This window comes from Onychostoma macrolepis, chromosome 03, assembly GCF_012432095.1.
Source record: "Onychostoma macrolepis isolate SWU-2019 chromosome 03, ASM1243209v1, whole genome shotgun sequence".
Taxonomy (NCBI): Eukaryota; Metazoa; Chordata; class Actinopteri; order Cypriniformes; family Cyprinidae; genus Onychostoma; species Onychostoma macrolepis.
Window position 1 is genome coordinate 48,613,144 of NC_081157.1, and position 17,721 is coordinate 48,630,864.

The 17,721-nt window shown below is 38.0% G+C and overlaps 1 protein-coding gene across 1 annotated transcript; it reads right to left on the reverse strand.

Moving 5' to 3' along the window:
- Nucleotides 1–8,493: 8,493 nt before the first annotated feature.
- Nucleotides 8,494–15,847, reverse strand: LOC131537094 (gastrula zinc finger protein XlCGF26.1-like). The gene is made up of 2 exons (XM_058770357.1): nt 15,618–15,847; nt 8,494–10,218 (listed from the first exon to the last, which is right to left on the reverse strand). The coding sequence occupies exons 1-2, from the start codon at nt 15,829–15,831 to the stop codon at nt 9,074–9,076; spliced, it is 1,359 nt and encodes a 452-aa protein (XP_058626340.1). The 5' UTR covers nt 15,832–15,847; the 3' UTR covers nt 8,494–9,073.
- Between the last annotated feature and the right edge of the window lie 1,874 nt (nt 15,848–17,721).

The window sequence follows — 17,721 nt, forward strand, 5'->3', positions numbered from 1 at the left end:
TAAAACAGTATACAAATATAAATAAATTAATAAATATACATTAACAGATCTTTACAGAAGTACTTAAATACTCATAATTAACAGCATTGTAAATGATATAAATGCAATATAGATACAAATACAAATCGAAGTTCTTTAAAATGATTGCACTATTGCAGTGGGTGTCTAGTTCACATGCCGAACTCGTCAGGTGAACAAGCCCGAACACGCTCCCTGAGATGCGTTGAGGTTATAGCTTAATATGCAATATAACATTAAATACTCTAACAGACAAATAAGACAGGAGAATGATTACGTTTTGTCAACAGGATAATGTGCAAATATAATTAACAATGTAAACATTTAGGCAGAATGCCGCTATAGCGGTCATTAATCTCTCCCGTGAATTTATCATCCAATAAATTATGTAAATGTACTTACGATTAGTTGTACGCACACATATATCCACACAATCCTTAATAATCACTGTAATAATGATCCAATCATAGACTCTTAATTATTTGAATATTACGATGCAAGCAGTAACTCATTTATTTATTTTTTGGCAGGCAGTGTATAAACTATGAATTAACTATAAACTAAACAGTTTGAAAATTGAATGCTTGTTAAAGTGTTACCCAGTGTTGTTCTTGTCATACTTTTAAACACAGACACATTTACTATAATTTTATTTAACAAAACTGTTCAATGTATGACCTTTTAGTCCAATGTTGCAAAAAAGCAGACTAGTACAATTTGGACAAAAGTGTGTACATGACACCTTAAAAAGTCAAATTACTGCTTTTATTTTCTTGTAATCTAACTTGTAAAGTGCGTGTGAATGTAAACTTCCTGGCAGGTGTGTTGAGGAAAGCTGAAGCTAAACTCTGCAGGACACCGGCCCTTCTAGGACCGAGTTTGGGCACCCTTGGTTTACATGCACTTTAAAAGTTAGATTTCAATTTTTTTTATTTTTTTTTATTATATTAACTTCATTTTAAATAAAATATAAAGATGTACAACCTTTAACTGACGTCACGTTTTATTTTAAAATTCTAAAATACCTCTGATACCTAAGACTGTCACAGATCAGCCAGGCTCCACCACCAATCCATCACAGAGATCACAATCACCCGAGTATTAATTCAGAGCACCTGCACCTCATTGGCATCCAATCACCCAGCACTGTTTAAGCACACACCCCACTCCAGTCATTTGTCCGATCTCGTCAAGACGAAGTGGACTCTCTCTACTCTATACTAACCTGTTTGTATACTTGCCTCCAGTTATCTCCACCGCTGTTTCCCTGGATCCCTCTCATCTGCTCCTCTCTGTGGATCATCCTCTCTCTCCTCCTCCGGCATCTGGGGTATTCCAGTATTCTTAAACACCACTCACCTTCACTGACTCCTTACCCTCTGCTGAATCAAATAAACATCACATTGTTTGCTAATCCTGTGTGTCCAGTCTACTTCCCTACCAAAGACTCAGACCTAACAATTGTGCATGCTAAATGACCAAGCTATCATATGCAATGTGTGTGTTTTCATAAATGTTCATTACAAGATAGTTTTACCTCTTTGTGTTTCACTTGAATTACTGGCACTGCAACTACTCTCTTCTCCTGACACAAGATAAACAGACACACAATTTGTTATGACAGTCCAACTCATTCTCGAAAAAAATACAGACTACCTCTCACATGTTACGTGTTTGTCCCTTCTAGTTTCCTGTTTGCCCTTATTTGGTTTTGTCCCGGTCTTTGTCATTAGTTAATCATCGTTTATTATCCCCACCTGATTTGCATTTATTATCTTGTTTGCTCCTTTTCCTTTATAAGTCATCAGTTTTCTGTAGTCCTTGTCTGAGCTTGATGTTGTATAATGGAATAAGTGCGTTGAAGCTTATTAAAAAGATGTCTGTTTCTTTACCCGTGCGTCCTTCATCTACAACCACATCCAGTAACATTACAGTTATGAAGCACTTGTCACCATACCATAGTTTCATGCTAAGAAGATGCTGAATAATGAAACAACCATCTTACCTGCATTTACCTCAGGGGCTGAACATCCAACTGTGCACTCCTCCACAGTCGACCCTTCAAGAGCGAAGTAGTAAGATGAATAAGAACAGAAAACATTTGAGGCTAATATCATATTAGCAAAACAAATAACGTGAACTTACCACCAGCACTTTCCTCATCGCTTTCGGGTGAAGAACAGTCTTCGCCGGCGACGTCAACATCGGATGGGTTGTCCCGCAGAATCCTGTCCATATCCTCAAAAAACCTGAATGTTTTCCTCTCCCTCCCAGAACAATTGTTGTGATCGATAATTTTTTTTTTAATACTTCAGTGCCTTCAATTTAATTCTGCACTGTTTAGCAATGTTGCAAAAAAGCAGACTAGTACAATTTGGACAAAAGTGTGTACATGACACCTTAAAAAGTCAAATTACTGCTTTTATTTTCTTGTAATCTAACTTGTAAAGCGCGTGTGAATGTAAACTTCCTGGCAGGTGTGTTGAGGCAAGCTGAAGCTAAACTCTGCAGGACACCGGCCCTCTAGGACTGAACATTTGTGTTTGATTCATCCATATCGAATTTAGCTGTAGTGTGTACGTGGCCATTGTCACAGTTAACATCATCCACATTTCGTTTAATTTAATTTCCTACGGTTTTGGAGAGAAATAAATGAGCACATCGCGGGTCTTTCATGCTGAGAACTTTGCTCATGTGTTTGCATAATGATGCATTTCAAAGTTAATGACCAAACGTATCATTATAAAAGTTCAGTGTTGCTGCAGATGAAATATAACATAGATAACATTAAATAGGACATTGTATAGGAGTCATTCCAGAATTGCGGGTACATTTCAAGCTGAGAAAGAAAACAAAAACAACAGTCCCCCATAGAACACACTTTAAATTGAATATTTTTTTTTAATATTTGCTGGTCTTAAACTTGTAAGATTTTACATATTTATTTGAAAATCAATGTACTAACAGAAAAATATGTCAACTCTGTTGTAGACAAATTGGGTCAAACAAATATAACACATTTTAAAACCCTGTCCTCCCTAGAAGAACATCTGTCTCTTAATCCATTAATTGAACTTTAAACCTAAAAATATATTGACTTTTTGTTTTAGAGTAAAAATGTCAACACGTTTAACTGAAAAGTTGCCAACATGGTCAGTGGGGATTTCTTTAAGACTGCAAGGGAAGCTCAGCTTGCCCTATAATGTCAAAAAATTAATGGTAAAATATGTACTATTGTGTTAACATTGACTAAAAATGCGTTAGAACACGTTCATCTCGAAGACGAGTTCGTTCAAAATCAGCTACATACAGCAGGTGACTGACTCGATTTCCTTCTCATACACTCCCGTAGCTTCAGTGTATTTCTCTGTTGAAGCCGAGCGTCCATTGACTTCAATGGGGCTGCTTTCATAGATATATATATCTATGGCTGCTTTGAACAGTTTTTTTCAGCGCTTCGAAACTAGACGGTCATTGGATAAATGCTGCGGTTATGTCCCGCCCCCGGACGCTCAGCGTCTCTGGGGTGAATGGAGGAGTGGGCGGGCCTGGACTCCGGGCTTCTGCATGATGATTGGAGGGTCTGCATCTCCTTTTGATTGACAGCGATTGTGTACTATAAAAAGTCGCTGACGCTGAAGCTATTCGAGCTCAGTCCCATCGCGGCCTTGCACTTGGTTCTTATCAATCATTATATATATTTTTTTATTTATTTATAATGTTATGTTTTAATATACATGCTGCTAACTCGGAAATTTCAAGATATGCGAGCAAAAAATGCTCCTGACACGAGCAAGAGTGCTGTTTTTGTTTCGTTTCTGTGTTTGATCCAAATCCGCGTTGATTTGGGCGAATCACTGAGCCATTCATAAAAACACTCATTTGATTCACTCCTGAAGGATTCAGCCGTTTTGAAAGAATCATTTGAATGACTCAGTGATTCAATCACGAACTTCTGCCACCTGCTGGCCGTTTTTAAGTTTCCCGTCTAAAAGTAGGCATATTACATTATTTTCCAACATATTTCTATATTCAGAATTTAGTATTTAAAACATTAATCTCATAACATTATTTATGAAATTATAAATACGGTCTAAATGAATAAATGCCACATCTAAATGTCACTTCATGCAGCTTCTGTGCAGTGCTGAGATGAGTTGTGTTTAGATCATTTCATAACAATAGCCAGTCATTATTCAGAGAATAATATTGTCTGTTTTCACTTACATCTATTTATTTATTAAATTTTGATTCATTTTGTAGAACTGAATTATAAATTAAGCTGGTATAGTATCGTAAGACATTTTATGGTATCGTGACAACCCTATTATACACCACATTCCTTGTTTCAGTTTAACCTAATTCCCACATTTCCTCCGTCGAGTTTAATATCTTTTTTTTTTTTAGATTGTTTGTTCATTCATTCATTCATTCATACAGCAGGCTAGGCTAGCGTCACTGGAAAAGACACCTAGTTGGTACGACAGGGTCACAGAGCATTTTCTTGAAAAGGAACGTAGGGCAGGATTTACGTATAAATAAATGGACAATTTTTATGATGTAGTAGGCTGAAAATGAGCTTCCCCTCTTTGAAAGACCAGCAGCCGCCACTGAACATGGTGTGCATTTTCTCTAAACGTAGCTTTAAAAATTAAAGAAATTCTTTAAAATTTCATGTAGTAGTACTCTTTAGGCTGATTAGCTTCTGAACAATTTGTTAACAATAAAACACATATAATTATCATTTTTAAAGCAAAACTTTAAACAAACTGAGTTGACATGAGAAAACAGAGTTGACCACCTGTAGTTAAAAGACCAAAAACAGCAACATTTTCATATTTAATTTGATAAAATACATGTGAATTACAGATCTTTCATGTAATTGAAAATTAACAGCATGTGTCTCATGCATTACAGATCTGGAAAATAAAACGACATAGCTGCTCCCTCACACTGGGCATGCAAATCTTTTATTGGTAATTTCTGCCCATACGTCTTTATTTAGTATTTAAATGTGCACTATGCAAGTTTTTTATAGACATAATAAAAGACAGAGCTCTTGATTCAAGGAATAGCAGTTTGCAAGAATTTTAGATTTACTTTGAAGCCATATGCTTACATTAGTATTAAACATTAGAGCAAAACAAGCTTGTATTTTGAGTAGCGGTGCATTTTTCCTTTTGTGCCGTCTATTTTCTACCTTCCTTACAGGGTCAGCATGCCGCTATGCCCTCTGTTGCCCTTGCCTTTGACTGACAGAAGGTACTGTGAGTGTAAACAAACAATGTCTACCTAATGGTGTGTTTTGCTCTGGCCGTCTTGTCACCAAAAAAGCCCAAAAAAGAAATAAAACCTGATAGTGGACACGTACCTAGATTGCATGAAGAGAACAGTATGGACTGTCAATCCTCCGAAGAGAACTTGAGGTAAAATATGTTTTTATTTGACCTTTGTTCACTCTGTCACAGTAGTTCCTTGGAGAAACATCACAAATGCAGGAGTACTGTTGCCATACTGTGGCTCTACAAACATTTCCTTCATTGTAGGCACTGGACACGCCTACATTCTGTCGCCAATGGTCACTGTCGCTCGTGTCTTCAAGGTGTTAGCGTGCTACTACTATCTTGCTATATAACTTTGCTGTGTTTGATTCATTTTTCAGTATTTTTTTTTTTTTCACAATAGAATTAAAATCACCAGCAAATAAACGATTCTCAGCAGATGACGTGTTGTTTTATGGGACAAAATTAACCACGCCCTTGGTGCAACCAATTTTTGCCCCAGACGGATGTGCTCACCAGTTAATTGCAATGGTAGGTAAAAGTTTACGGGGAAAAATCAATATTATAGTACACAGAGAAAGAATATGCACAATTGATTTCATACAGTACATTTATTTGTGTGGTAGTGTGTTGCATGTAAACAGAAAAAAAATCATATTTGCATGTCTATTTTTACACATTTCTTTCATGAAGAGACATATATAGTGAACATAAAATTGCCACAAAATGACATCAATCAAAGAGAGAGGGGAAAAAATACTATTGCTTCAAGTTTCCATCTCATTGTAGCCTGGTAATACCAAACTCTGCTACTTCGCTTTGCTTCGTAGACAGAGTCTGGAAGGGCATAATTGACAAGCGTTTACTTTCTCGTGGGCGGGCGCTTGTCTGAAGTTTAAAATCATTGGTGTACCTGTAAGCCAATCACATAACGGTTGGTTATGACGTATGTTATTCGCCAGCTCAGCCGTCTCGAACTTCCGCTGTAAACACAGGTATGCGGCGAAAACAAAACCATCGAGCAAAATACCGGAGTGAAGATGGCTGTGAATGACTTTTGCAAATTATGTGAAGTAATCACATCACACACACATAAACACAATTATCGCCTTGCCGGACTTCGGCCTCCCCAGTTTCTCGCTGACGATCAGTAACAGTTCACAAATTAAACTTTTCCCAAAACCTGTTAGGAGTAGGGCCACATCACCACCTCCGTTCAAAATGTGAACCAAACACTCTTCTTGTTCGGGCTTCAGTTGGCAAATGCTGGGAATATTCTCCACAACAGAGCGAATAGCATTCCGTGTCTCCATGTCCGCTGTTGATTTAGATTTCCCTCACCTAAACTACAATCTTAAATTCGGCGCTTAGCGTCTACGTCACGGCTCTCAGCCCACCCCCTGTTCGTTGATTGGCCGGCTGCTGCGGAGCCGGAGATAAACTGGGAGATGGTCTGCTATATCAAACTGAGTACAGAAGCGAAATGAAATTGAGCGGAAACTGACGTAGTCAGGCTAATCTTATTGGTGCATACTGCTAGATATTTGAATGTACAAGTAAGTTTGACAGATTTTTAATCATTTTGTAGGTGAAGACTCACATGACGTAAACAAATTATATATATATATATATATATATATATATATACACACACACACATATATATATAGACATATACACACACACAGGGTACGGAAAGTATTCAGACCCCCTTAAATTTTTCACTCTTTGTTATATTGCAGCCATTTGCTAAAATCATTTAAGTTCATTTTTTTTCCTCAATGTACACACAGCACCCCATATTGACAGAAAAACTGAAATATCACATGGTCCTAAGTATTCAGACCCTTTGCTGTGACACTCATATATTTAACTCAGGAGCTGTCCATTTCTTCTGATCACCAGTCCAGCTGTGTTTAATTATACTGATTGGACTTGATTAGGAAAGCCACACATCTGTCTATATAAGACCTTACAGCTCACAGTGCATGTCAGAGCAAATGAGAATCATGAGGTCAAAGGAACTGCCTGAAGAGCTCAGAGACAGAATTGTGGCAAGGCACAGATCTGGCCATGGTTACAAAAAAAAAAAAATTCTGCTGCACTTAAGGTTCCTAAGATCACAGTGGCCTCCATAATCCTTAAATGGAAGACGTTTGGGATGACCAGAACCCTTCCTAGAGCTGGCCGTCCAGCCAGACTGAGCTATCGGGGGAGAAGAGCCTTGGAGAGAGAGGTAAAGAAGAACCCAAAGATCACTGTGGCTGAGCTCCAGCGATGCAGTCGGGAGATGGGAGAAAGTTGTTGAAAGTCAACCATCACTGCAGCCCTCCACCAGTCGGGGCTTTATGGCAGAGTGGCCCGACGGAAGCCTCTCCTCAGTGCAAGACACATGAAAGCCCGCATGGAGTTTGCTAAAAAACACCTGAAGGACTCCAAGATGGTGAGAAATAATATTCTCTGGTCTGATGAGACCAAGACAGAACTTTTTGGCCTTAATTCTAAGCGGTATGTGTGGAGAAAACCAGGCACTGCTCATCACCTGTCCAATACAGTCCCAACAGTGAAGCATGGTGGTGGCAGCATCATGCTGTGGGGTGTTTTTCAGCTGCAGGGACAGGACAACTGGTTGCAATTGAGGGAAAGATGAATGCGGCCAAGTACAGGGATATCCTGGACGAAAACCTTCTCCAGAGTGCTCAGGACCTCAGACTGGGCCGAAGGTTTACCTTCCAACAAGACAATGACCCTAAGCACACAGCTAAAATAACGGAGGAGTGGCTTCACAACAACTCCGTGACTGTTCTTGAATGGCCCAGCCAGAGCCCTGACTTAAACCCAATTGAGCATCTCTGGAGAGACCTAAAAATGGCTGTCCACCAATGTTTACCATTCAACCTGACAGAACCAGAGAGGATCTGCAAGGAGGAATGGCAGAGGATCCCCAAATCCAGGTGTGAAAAACTTGTTGCATCTTTCCCAAAAGACTCATGGCTGTATTAGATCAAAAGGGTGCTTCTACTAAATACTAAGCAAAGGGTCTGAAAACTTAGGACCATGTGATATTTCAGTTTTTCTTTTTTTAATAAATCTGCAAAAATGTCAACAATTCTGTGTTTTTCTGTCAATATGGGGTGCTGTGTGTACATTAATGAGGAAAAAAAAATGAACAAATGATTTTAACAAATGGCTGCAATATAACAGAGTGAAAAAAATGTAAGGGGGTCTGAATACTTTCCGTATCCACTGTATATAATTCGTCTGAGAATCAGAAAGCCATGTTCATTTAGTTATTGTGCAAACTGTAGACAATACTTACCCTTTTGCACATGTGCTAAAACACCTGCAGTTTGCTTATATTAATAAGAAATTCAAATTTGGTGTGAACAAGAAACTAATTGTTCACAGCTTAACATATTTCACAGTTTATTAGTTTTGAGAAAAAGAAATTGGGCCAAAGGGACTGATAAAATTTAAAATGGCAGCAATGTTCTGAATTTGTTTTTAATTTCTTTAAAATGTCTGTTTTGTTTTTTCTTTTTAAATAACAAAAATAACCAATAAGAACACTTAAAATACCAGATGGATCAGCAGTATCAGGAAGAGCAGTAATACCTTCAAAACATTAACAATATCTACCCCTACACAGCACACAAGTTTCAGTCATCAGATGAAAATTTACTTTTACATGTTGTTTGAGCATAAATGTGTGTTGGCAGCGTGGACCTTAAGGTGTCCTTTCAGTGTAAAAGTTTTCCACACTGAAAGCACAGCTAAGGCTTAATCCCAGTATGAATTAACATGTGCTTCTCAAGGCTTGCTTTACGTGTGAAAGACTTTCCACACTGAGAGCAGCTGAACGGCTTTTCTGAAGAGTGAGTTACTAAATGATTCTCAAGGTGTACTTTCTCTCTAAAACACTTTCCACACTGAGAACAGCTGAAAGGCTTTATTCCAGCGTGAATTAACATGTGATTCTTAAGGTTTTTGTTACATGTGAAAGTGTTTCCACACTGAGAACAGTTGAAAGGCTTTTCCCCACTATGAATTCTCATGTGTTTCGTAAGGCTTCCTTTATGTTTAAAAGTGTTTCCGCACTGAGAGCAGCTGAAAGGTTTTATTTCAGTATGAATTAACATGTGATTCCTTAGGATTCCTTTACATGTGAAACTCTTTCCACACTGAGAGCAGGTGAAAGGCTTTATCCCAGTATGAATTAACATGTGCTTCTTAAGGTTTGTTTTACGTGTGAAAGCATTTCCACACTGAGAGCAGATGAAAGGCTTTTCTGAAGAGTGAGTTACCAAATGATTCTCAAGGTGTACTTTCTGGGTGAAACTTTTTCCACACTCAGAGCAGCTGTAAGGCTTTACTCCAGTATGAATTAACATGTGATTCTCAAGGCTTGCTTTACGTGTGAAAGACTTTCCACACTGAGAGCAGCTGAAAGGCTTTTCTGAAGTGTGAGTTTGCAAATGATTCTTAAGTTGTCCTTTCTGTGTAAAACTCTTTCCACACTGAGAGCAGGTAAAAGGCTTTATCCCAGCATGAATTAATATGTGATCCTTAAGGCTTTTGTTACACATGAAAGTATTTCCACATTGACAACAGCTGAAATGCTTTTCCCCAGTATGAATTCTCATGTGTTTCCGAAGGTGTTCTTTCTGTTTGAAAGTGTTTCCACACTGAGAGCAGCTGAAAGGCCTTATTCCAGCATGAAATAACATGTGCTTCTCAAGGTTTGTTTTACGTGTGAATGACTTTCCACACTGAGAGCAGCTGAAAGGCCTTTTGACGTCTGTTATTTGAATGCTGCAACTCGCTGATTTTTCTCCATTGACATCCTGATCTTTCTGATCCTTATGTTTCTCCTCCGCCTCATTCAGATCTTGTCTTTCTTCTTTCACTTTCATCAGGCCTAAAATGAAATCATTAAAAAGATGCAAATCAATGGGAGCATTTGGAAAATAAAAGGATAAAATATATAGGTGTATCTCAATAAATTAGAATGTTGTGGAAAAGTTAATTTATTTCAGTAATTCAACTCAAATTGTGAAACTCGTGTATTAAATAAATTCAATGCACACAGACTGAAGTAGTTTAAGTCTTAGGTTCTTTTAAATGGTGATGATTTTGGCTCACATTTAACAAAAACCCACCAATTCACTATCTCAACAAATTAGAATATGGTGACATGCCAATCAGCTAATCAACTCAAAACACCTGAAAAGGTTTCCTAAGTCTTCAAAATGGTCTCTCAGTTTGGTTCACTAGGCTACACAATCATGGGGAAGACTGCCGATCTGACAGCTGTCCAGAAGACAATCATTGACACCCTTCACAAGGAGAGTAAGCCACAAACATTCATTGCCAAAGCAGCTGGCTGTTCACAGAGTGCTGTATCCAAGCATGTTAACAGAAAGTTGAGTGGAAGGAAAAAGTGTGGAAGAAAAAGATGCACAACCAACTGAGAGAACCGCAGCCTTATGAGGATTGTCAAGCAAAATCAATTCAAGAATTTGGGTGAACTTCACAAGGAATGGACTGAGGCTGGGGTCAAGGCATCAAGAGCCACCACACACAGACGTGTCAAGGAATTTGGCTACAGTTGTCGTATTCCTCTTGTTAAGCCACTCCTGAACCACAGACAACGTCAGAGGCATCTTACCTGGGCTAAGGAGAAGAAGAACTGGACTGTTGCCCAGTGGTCCAAAGTCTCTTTTCAGATGAGAGCAAGTTTTGTATTTCATTTGGAAACCAAGGTCCTAGAGTCTGGAGGAAGGGTGGAGAAGCTCATAGCCCAAGTTGCTTGAAGTCCAGGGTTAAGTTTCCACAGTCTGTGATGATTTGGGGTGCAATGTCATCCGCTGGTGTTGGTCAATTGTGTTTTTTGAAAACCAAAGTCACTGCACCCGTTTACCAAGAAATTTTGGAGCATTTCATGCTTCCTTCTGCTGACCAGCTTTTTAAAGATGCTGATTTCATTTTCCAGCAGGATTTGGCACCTGCCCACACTGCCAAAAGCACCAAAAGTTGGTTAAATGACCATGGTGTTGGTGTTGGTGTGCTTGACTGGCCAGCAAACTCACCAGACCTGAACCCCATAGAGAATCTATGGGGTATTGTCAAGAGGAAAATGAGAAACAAGAGACCAAAAAATTCAGATGAGCTGAAGGGCACTGTCAAAGAAACCTGGGCTTCCATACCACCTCAGCAGTGCCACAAACTGATCTCCTCCATGCCACGCCGAATTGAGGCAGTAATTAAAGCAAAAGGAGCCCCAACCAAGTACTGAGTACATAAACAGTAAATCAACATACTTTCCAGAAGGCCAACAATTCACTAAAAATGTTTTTTTATTGGTCTTATGAAGTATTCTAATTTGTTGAGATTGAATTGGTGGGTTTTTGTTAAATGTGAGCCAAAATCATCACAAATCATCACAAGAACCAAAGACTGAATTTATTTAATACACGAGTTTCACAATTTGAGTTGAATTACTGAAATAAATGAACTTTTCCACGACATTCTAATTTATTGAGATGCACCTGTATGTGTACAGACGAAAACAATGTCAAAACTGTCCCTTTTCACACAGATCCATGAAAACGACTAAAACACTGCATTGTGCTGACAGGCCAGGAGATGGCGATGTCATTTAGTGTAAAAAAAACAAACAAAAAAAAAAAACACCACATCTATAGGCTTAACATGTAATACTCGTGCACATGGTACTGTTTTTACAAATGGGGATCCCTTTCACAATGCTGTTGTCTGTATGTGAATATTCCCAATCCTGTTCCTCGCGTTTCCCTGCTCTGCACACACTGTGCTCTTCATCTCTCTCTCTCTCATTCAGATCAGCTCAGCTTTTCACATAGTTATGACAAGTTTTAAACATGGATGCGCATGTGGTTGCCATCCTGTATTAAAACTTTAATCATGATAAAACCATATATTAAAAGCTAACATAAGCAGTAGAATAATAACAGCGTATCTAAAAGTATGAGACAACAAACAAAAAGGCCTACAATTAAAAGCCGTGCTTGCACAGGTTCTGTGCGATCCTCTTCACTAATATCCTCTGCGTTTCAATCAGGCTCAAATCGATAAGCAATATAGACAACGCCATTGTTTACAATACAAATGGAGCACATGCCGCTGAGCTGAGGGGCGGGATGTTTAGACACGCACTAGAGGCGGTTTAGCCAATCACAACACACTGGGCCACCACAATTGTGCCCATTGTGTACTTCTGAGGGAGGGGCTTCATAAAAAGCAGGAAATGATCAGCACGTTTAACACAGAAGGGACAGAGCGGGGTGAAATAAAGGTAAATTATGTGAAAAATAATGCATTTTTTAACAAACAAAGGATTAGTTCACTTTCAGAACAACAATTTACAGATAATTTACTCACCCCCTTGTCATCCAAGATGTTTATGTCTTTCTTTCTTCAGTCGTCAAGAAATTATGTTTTTTGAGGAAAACATTTCAGGAATTTTCTCCATACAATGGACTTCAATGGTGCCCCAGAGTTTGAACTTCCAAAATGCAGTTTAAATGCAGCTTCAAAGGGCTCTAAATGGTCCCAGCCGAGGAAGAAGGATCTTATCTTATGATACAATCAGTTATTTTCCAAAAATACAATTTATATACTTTTTTCACCTCAAACGCTCGTCTTGTCTAGCTCTGCCTGAACTCTGTGTTTTCCGGTTCAAGACAGTTAGGGTATGTCTACCTTCAAAATCATCCAAAATTGTTGTTTTACCTTTTTTTTGTAAATGGCGTTTGACCTTTTTGCATGTTCACTTTGTAAACACTGGGTCGGTACTTCTGCATCGATGTAGGACGATTTAGGACAATTTTGAAGTTGGAAGAGAAAATGAGATAGGAGTTTTGCCACATGTCATGAACCGGAAAACAGAGTTCAGACAGAGCTAGACAAAACGAGCGTTTGAGGTTAAAAAGTACATAAATTGTTTTGGTTTTTTTAGAAAACAACCAGTTGTTTCACTAGAAAAGATCCTTCTTCCTCGTCTGGGACCATTTAGAGCCCTTTGAAGCCGCACTTAAACTGCATTTTGGAAATTCAAACTCGGGGCACCATTGAAGTCCATTATATTGAGAAAATTCCTGAAATGTTTCCTCGAAAAACAATTTCTTGACGACTGAAGAAAGAAAGACAAACATCATGGATGACAAGGGGGTGAGTAAATTACCTGTAAATTGTTGTTCTGAAAGTGAACTACTTTAACACGTTAGACTGCACCCCATGAACACAATCAATCCTAGAAAAAAAAAAGTCAGCCACCTCTTTAAATATGAAACCAAACCAGTAGGTGGCGGCAAACGACCGTTTGAATGATGGAGTAATTTAGTCTTTCATTCAACAGATTCGTTTAAATGGCTGATTCATTCAGAAACAAAGCAAGTCACTACAGTCTTTATGAATTGTTTACTGAATCATTGACTCACTTGATTCGTTCAAAAAAGTGGATTCATTCAGTAACCAAACACTGCTGTGTTGCTCGGAGACACAAAACAGTTCTACTGTGGCTTTGATTGGAACGATTTTCATCAGCGACACTGAGCAAAAAGAGTCAATTTTGTGTAGGGTTGGGTATCGAAAACCGGTTCCAAATTTCCAAGAACCGGGTTTTGATAAGACACGTGCATTTTGATTCTGCTTAACGATTCCTGCGTTCGCATTTTAATGTGATTTAAAACAATGTAATTTCAGTAACAGAAAGAACTTGTGCCTTGTTTGCGTGCAGCGCAAACGTGAGCACAGAGAACAGTCAGTAAAGCCGGTTTCGTGATTAGCAGTAAATCGCCAACACCTGCTTTCAGATGGAGTGGCATTTATTACACAGAGCCGTAGTTCACTGACAAGCTACGCTAAACCGCGTATATAATCGAAGACGATTCGTCTGTGTAAACAGATGAGAAAGAAAATGAACGTGTACAGTATTTTTAGATCTGCGTGCGTTCGGTGTTAAAGAGACAACAGCCTATAAAAGCGCTGCCTGTCATTAATGTTAATCAAAGCACAAAAGAAAATTATTCACTGATCTTGACCGAATATATTTAATAACTTTAATCTATATTTTATTAATGAAAAGAAAACTATGCAGTGTTTTTAAACTTTTAATTACAATATCTGTACCTGACATTTGGTTCAGTTATATTTGTGCTATTGCTAATTGATTTGTTTTTTCCTATTTTATTACAGACTGTTTACTTGTCTTTAACACTTCAATATTTGAAATTTATATTAATCTAGTTGTTTGTGCTGTGATACTTTTGTTAAAAGAATAGGAAAAATTCCTCTTGCAGTGTTCTGTAGGCTGTAGATTTTTGCTCATGTTATTCAGCTGCAACAGAATGCTTTGTAAAAGACAGAATAAATGTTTGACCTCTAAATGTTTGACTTAAGTTTTATCTTATTGGAATCGATAACAACCGAAATCAATAAAATTCTAACGATACCCAAACCGAATATTGTGTCTAAAATGTAAGTCACTTAATTTTAACTCTTGTTTATTGAACTACTATTGTATAAAAAACACATTCCAATCATGTTTTGGCCGTGCAGTGTGCACACCTGAATCATATAGGGTAAACATACCTATTAAGCTCACCAAAATCTACATTGAGACATTTTTAGTGCACAAGATATTGGTTTCAGTACAAAAAGTTATGTTAAAAAAATATTAATCTCACAAAAATATTTAATTTTATTTTAAATGGCAAAAGTATTTCAATTAAGACAAACATCATTAAATGCAAAAAGTCTGGCTGTGCTTAATGGGTACATTTTTGTAGCACACCCCTGTTCCCATTAAGCTCACATCATGTTTTATTAAAAACTCTTGTTTATTTTAAGGAAAATATTTTAAGAATAATTGTTAAATGTATATATATATATATATATATATATATATATATATATATATATATATATATATTAAGGTACAAAGTCAATCACAAAAAAACAGAACACTAAAATCAAGCAACAAGGCATTCAATTTGATCAGTTATATATTCATAGTGAAGTGTCATTTAAGCACACTGCAACATCTCTACTAGTCCACGTTCAGCTAAGTAACATTCAAAAATCAAATAAAACAAACCAATAAATTTCATTCATGGGGATGAACACAGAAACTAACCTCATTATGAAGCCTATTTTTTTTTTAACTTTGAAACATGGATTTAAGACATTTTAATGGCAGCTAAGGTCTTATTTTTACATAAAGGATCTGTGGATGCACCACAAACAGTCATTAAAGATGAATGAAGAATAAACACCAACCTCCTTGTTCCTCCCGTTTTATTCTCCAGGTTTCTTGCTCCTCCTGTTTTATTCTCCAGGTTTCTTGTTCCTCCTGTTTTATTTTCCAGGTTTCTGGTTCCTCGTGTTTTATTCTCCAGGTTTCTTGTTCCTCCTGTTTTATTTTCCAGGTTTCTGGTTCCTCGTGTTTTATTCTCCAGGTTTCTGGTTCATTCTCTTCTTTAACAAACACCATCTTCACAGCAGCAGATCTCAGTTCAGATGATACTCCTCCAGATATTCCTGCTTGCTTCAAAACTTAGTCACGACTGTGAAGATGAGAATATTTATTGGACTGATTCAAAAACTATATTTTTCTATTTACAAAAACAGCATTTCTAACAGCTTGTATTAAAACAGCATCACGACAAAACAACAGAGAGCGCGGTGAAACTGAACGTCTTCCTCTGAGGTTTAATGGTGTTTGACAAACAAACGAATGTGTTTTAAGCGCCACCCGCTGGACTGGAGACTGAAGCGGCGAGAGGAGGGCATTAATACGGGGGAAATTACTTTGTGCGTCTATAAGGTGCGCTGATGTGTTTTCCTTTGAAAAAAAACGATCTGCACAAATAAATGATAAATAAATTATAGATTCGCATGGTATTTGATTAACACCAACAGTCTTCATGAGTGAGGATTGGTAGAGAAAAATGAGAGAAGTCAAATATTTCAGTGAAAATCAGTTCCCTAATGGTTAAGGGCATTCCACCGAAAACTTGCTATTTGCTTCCAAAACTCTTCGTTTTTAATCTTTTTTTTTTTTTTTTTTTTTAAGGGCATCTATTATGCAAAATCCTGTGTGTAAAAAATTATGTGTGTTAAATTTGTGTTGGCAGTGTTTGAACACAACCACCCTGCAATAATAGGGCCTTTCGCACTGCTTTAGTTCCAGAACTAAAAGTACAGTACTAAAGTACTGGGACAATTTTGCGTGAACTATTTCCCAGTACCATTTAAAGGGTTGCATTCGCACCGACAGTGGGTACTAACTGATGTAAGCCGGTCGATTACGACGTCATTTGTACACAACGTTCAACAACGTAAACAAAGAAGAACAACGTTAACAACAGGAGGATGTAGGATGCTGTGATCGGAGCTGTGTTTTTGTTGTGTCTCGCGGGGTTCACAATAATGGACATGGAATTTTCGACGTATGCGTCAAGTGACTGAGAAAACGGAAAGGAGGACGTCGAATCTCCAACGACAACTTGCAGTGCTACATTTCATAAAGGCTGATATAAGCACAAAACACCGTAGACGAAGTCTTCAGGTAAATGCCGTTTATAAATGCTCTCGGTATGATACAATGTTTACACAGTACATGCTTACATGGTGTTTTAAATCATGGCGGGTGAGGGCGTTTTCGTATGCGTTTAGCCAATCGGCGTACACTTACATCACGGATAGTTCCTAGAACTGTTTTAGACCCTACTCTGAAGTAACTCCAAACTGAGTTTCTGGAACTAAAACCGTTCCTAGTTCCCGTGGTTCGAACATGCCAAAAAGTGGGTAGTTCCACAATTAGTTCGGGTACTATAAAAAGGTTCCTGCGGTACGAAAGGCCCTAATAAAAATCCTCCCACTCCTTTTTTTTTTAATCACCTATGAACCAAATCAGTCTCACTAGGCCTGCATGATTCTCTAAGCCAGAGGTCCCCAACCACCAGGTCATGACCCACTGGGCCATGGAAGAAGTCCTACCGGGTCACGAGAACGTAAATGTGTATAGAGTCGACTCTCTGTTATTTATTGTGCATAAATGATTGTTCTAATTATTCTGTATTTTCGTTGTGTGCAATTCATATGGAATAGCAATTTGACCATTTCATGTTAAATTAGTAAATAAAAGATTGCTCTGATCTGTCATTTAGGCTATTAGGGATCGCAGTTGATTCGTGATATACGGACCAGGACCCCACCATTCGGCATGTGATTCGCAGATTAATTTGCCAATTTACTCATTCAAGCTATTTAAAACCACAAGAAGAAGAAACGAAACAGAACTCAATTTGTTACTTACGCGCTGTTCTCGCATACTCCCGAAGCGCGCACAAGCATAGAGACGTGTTTCAGACAGTGCAAC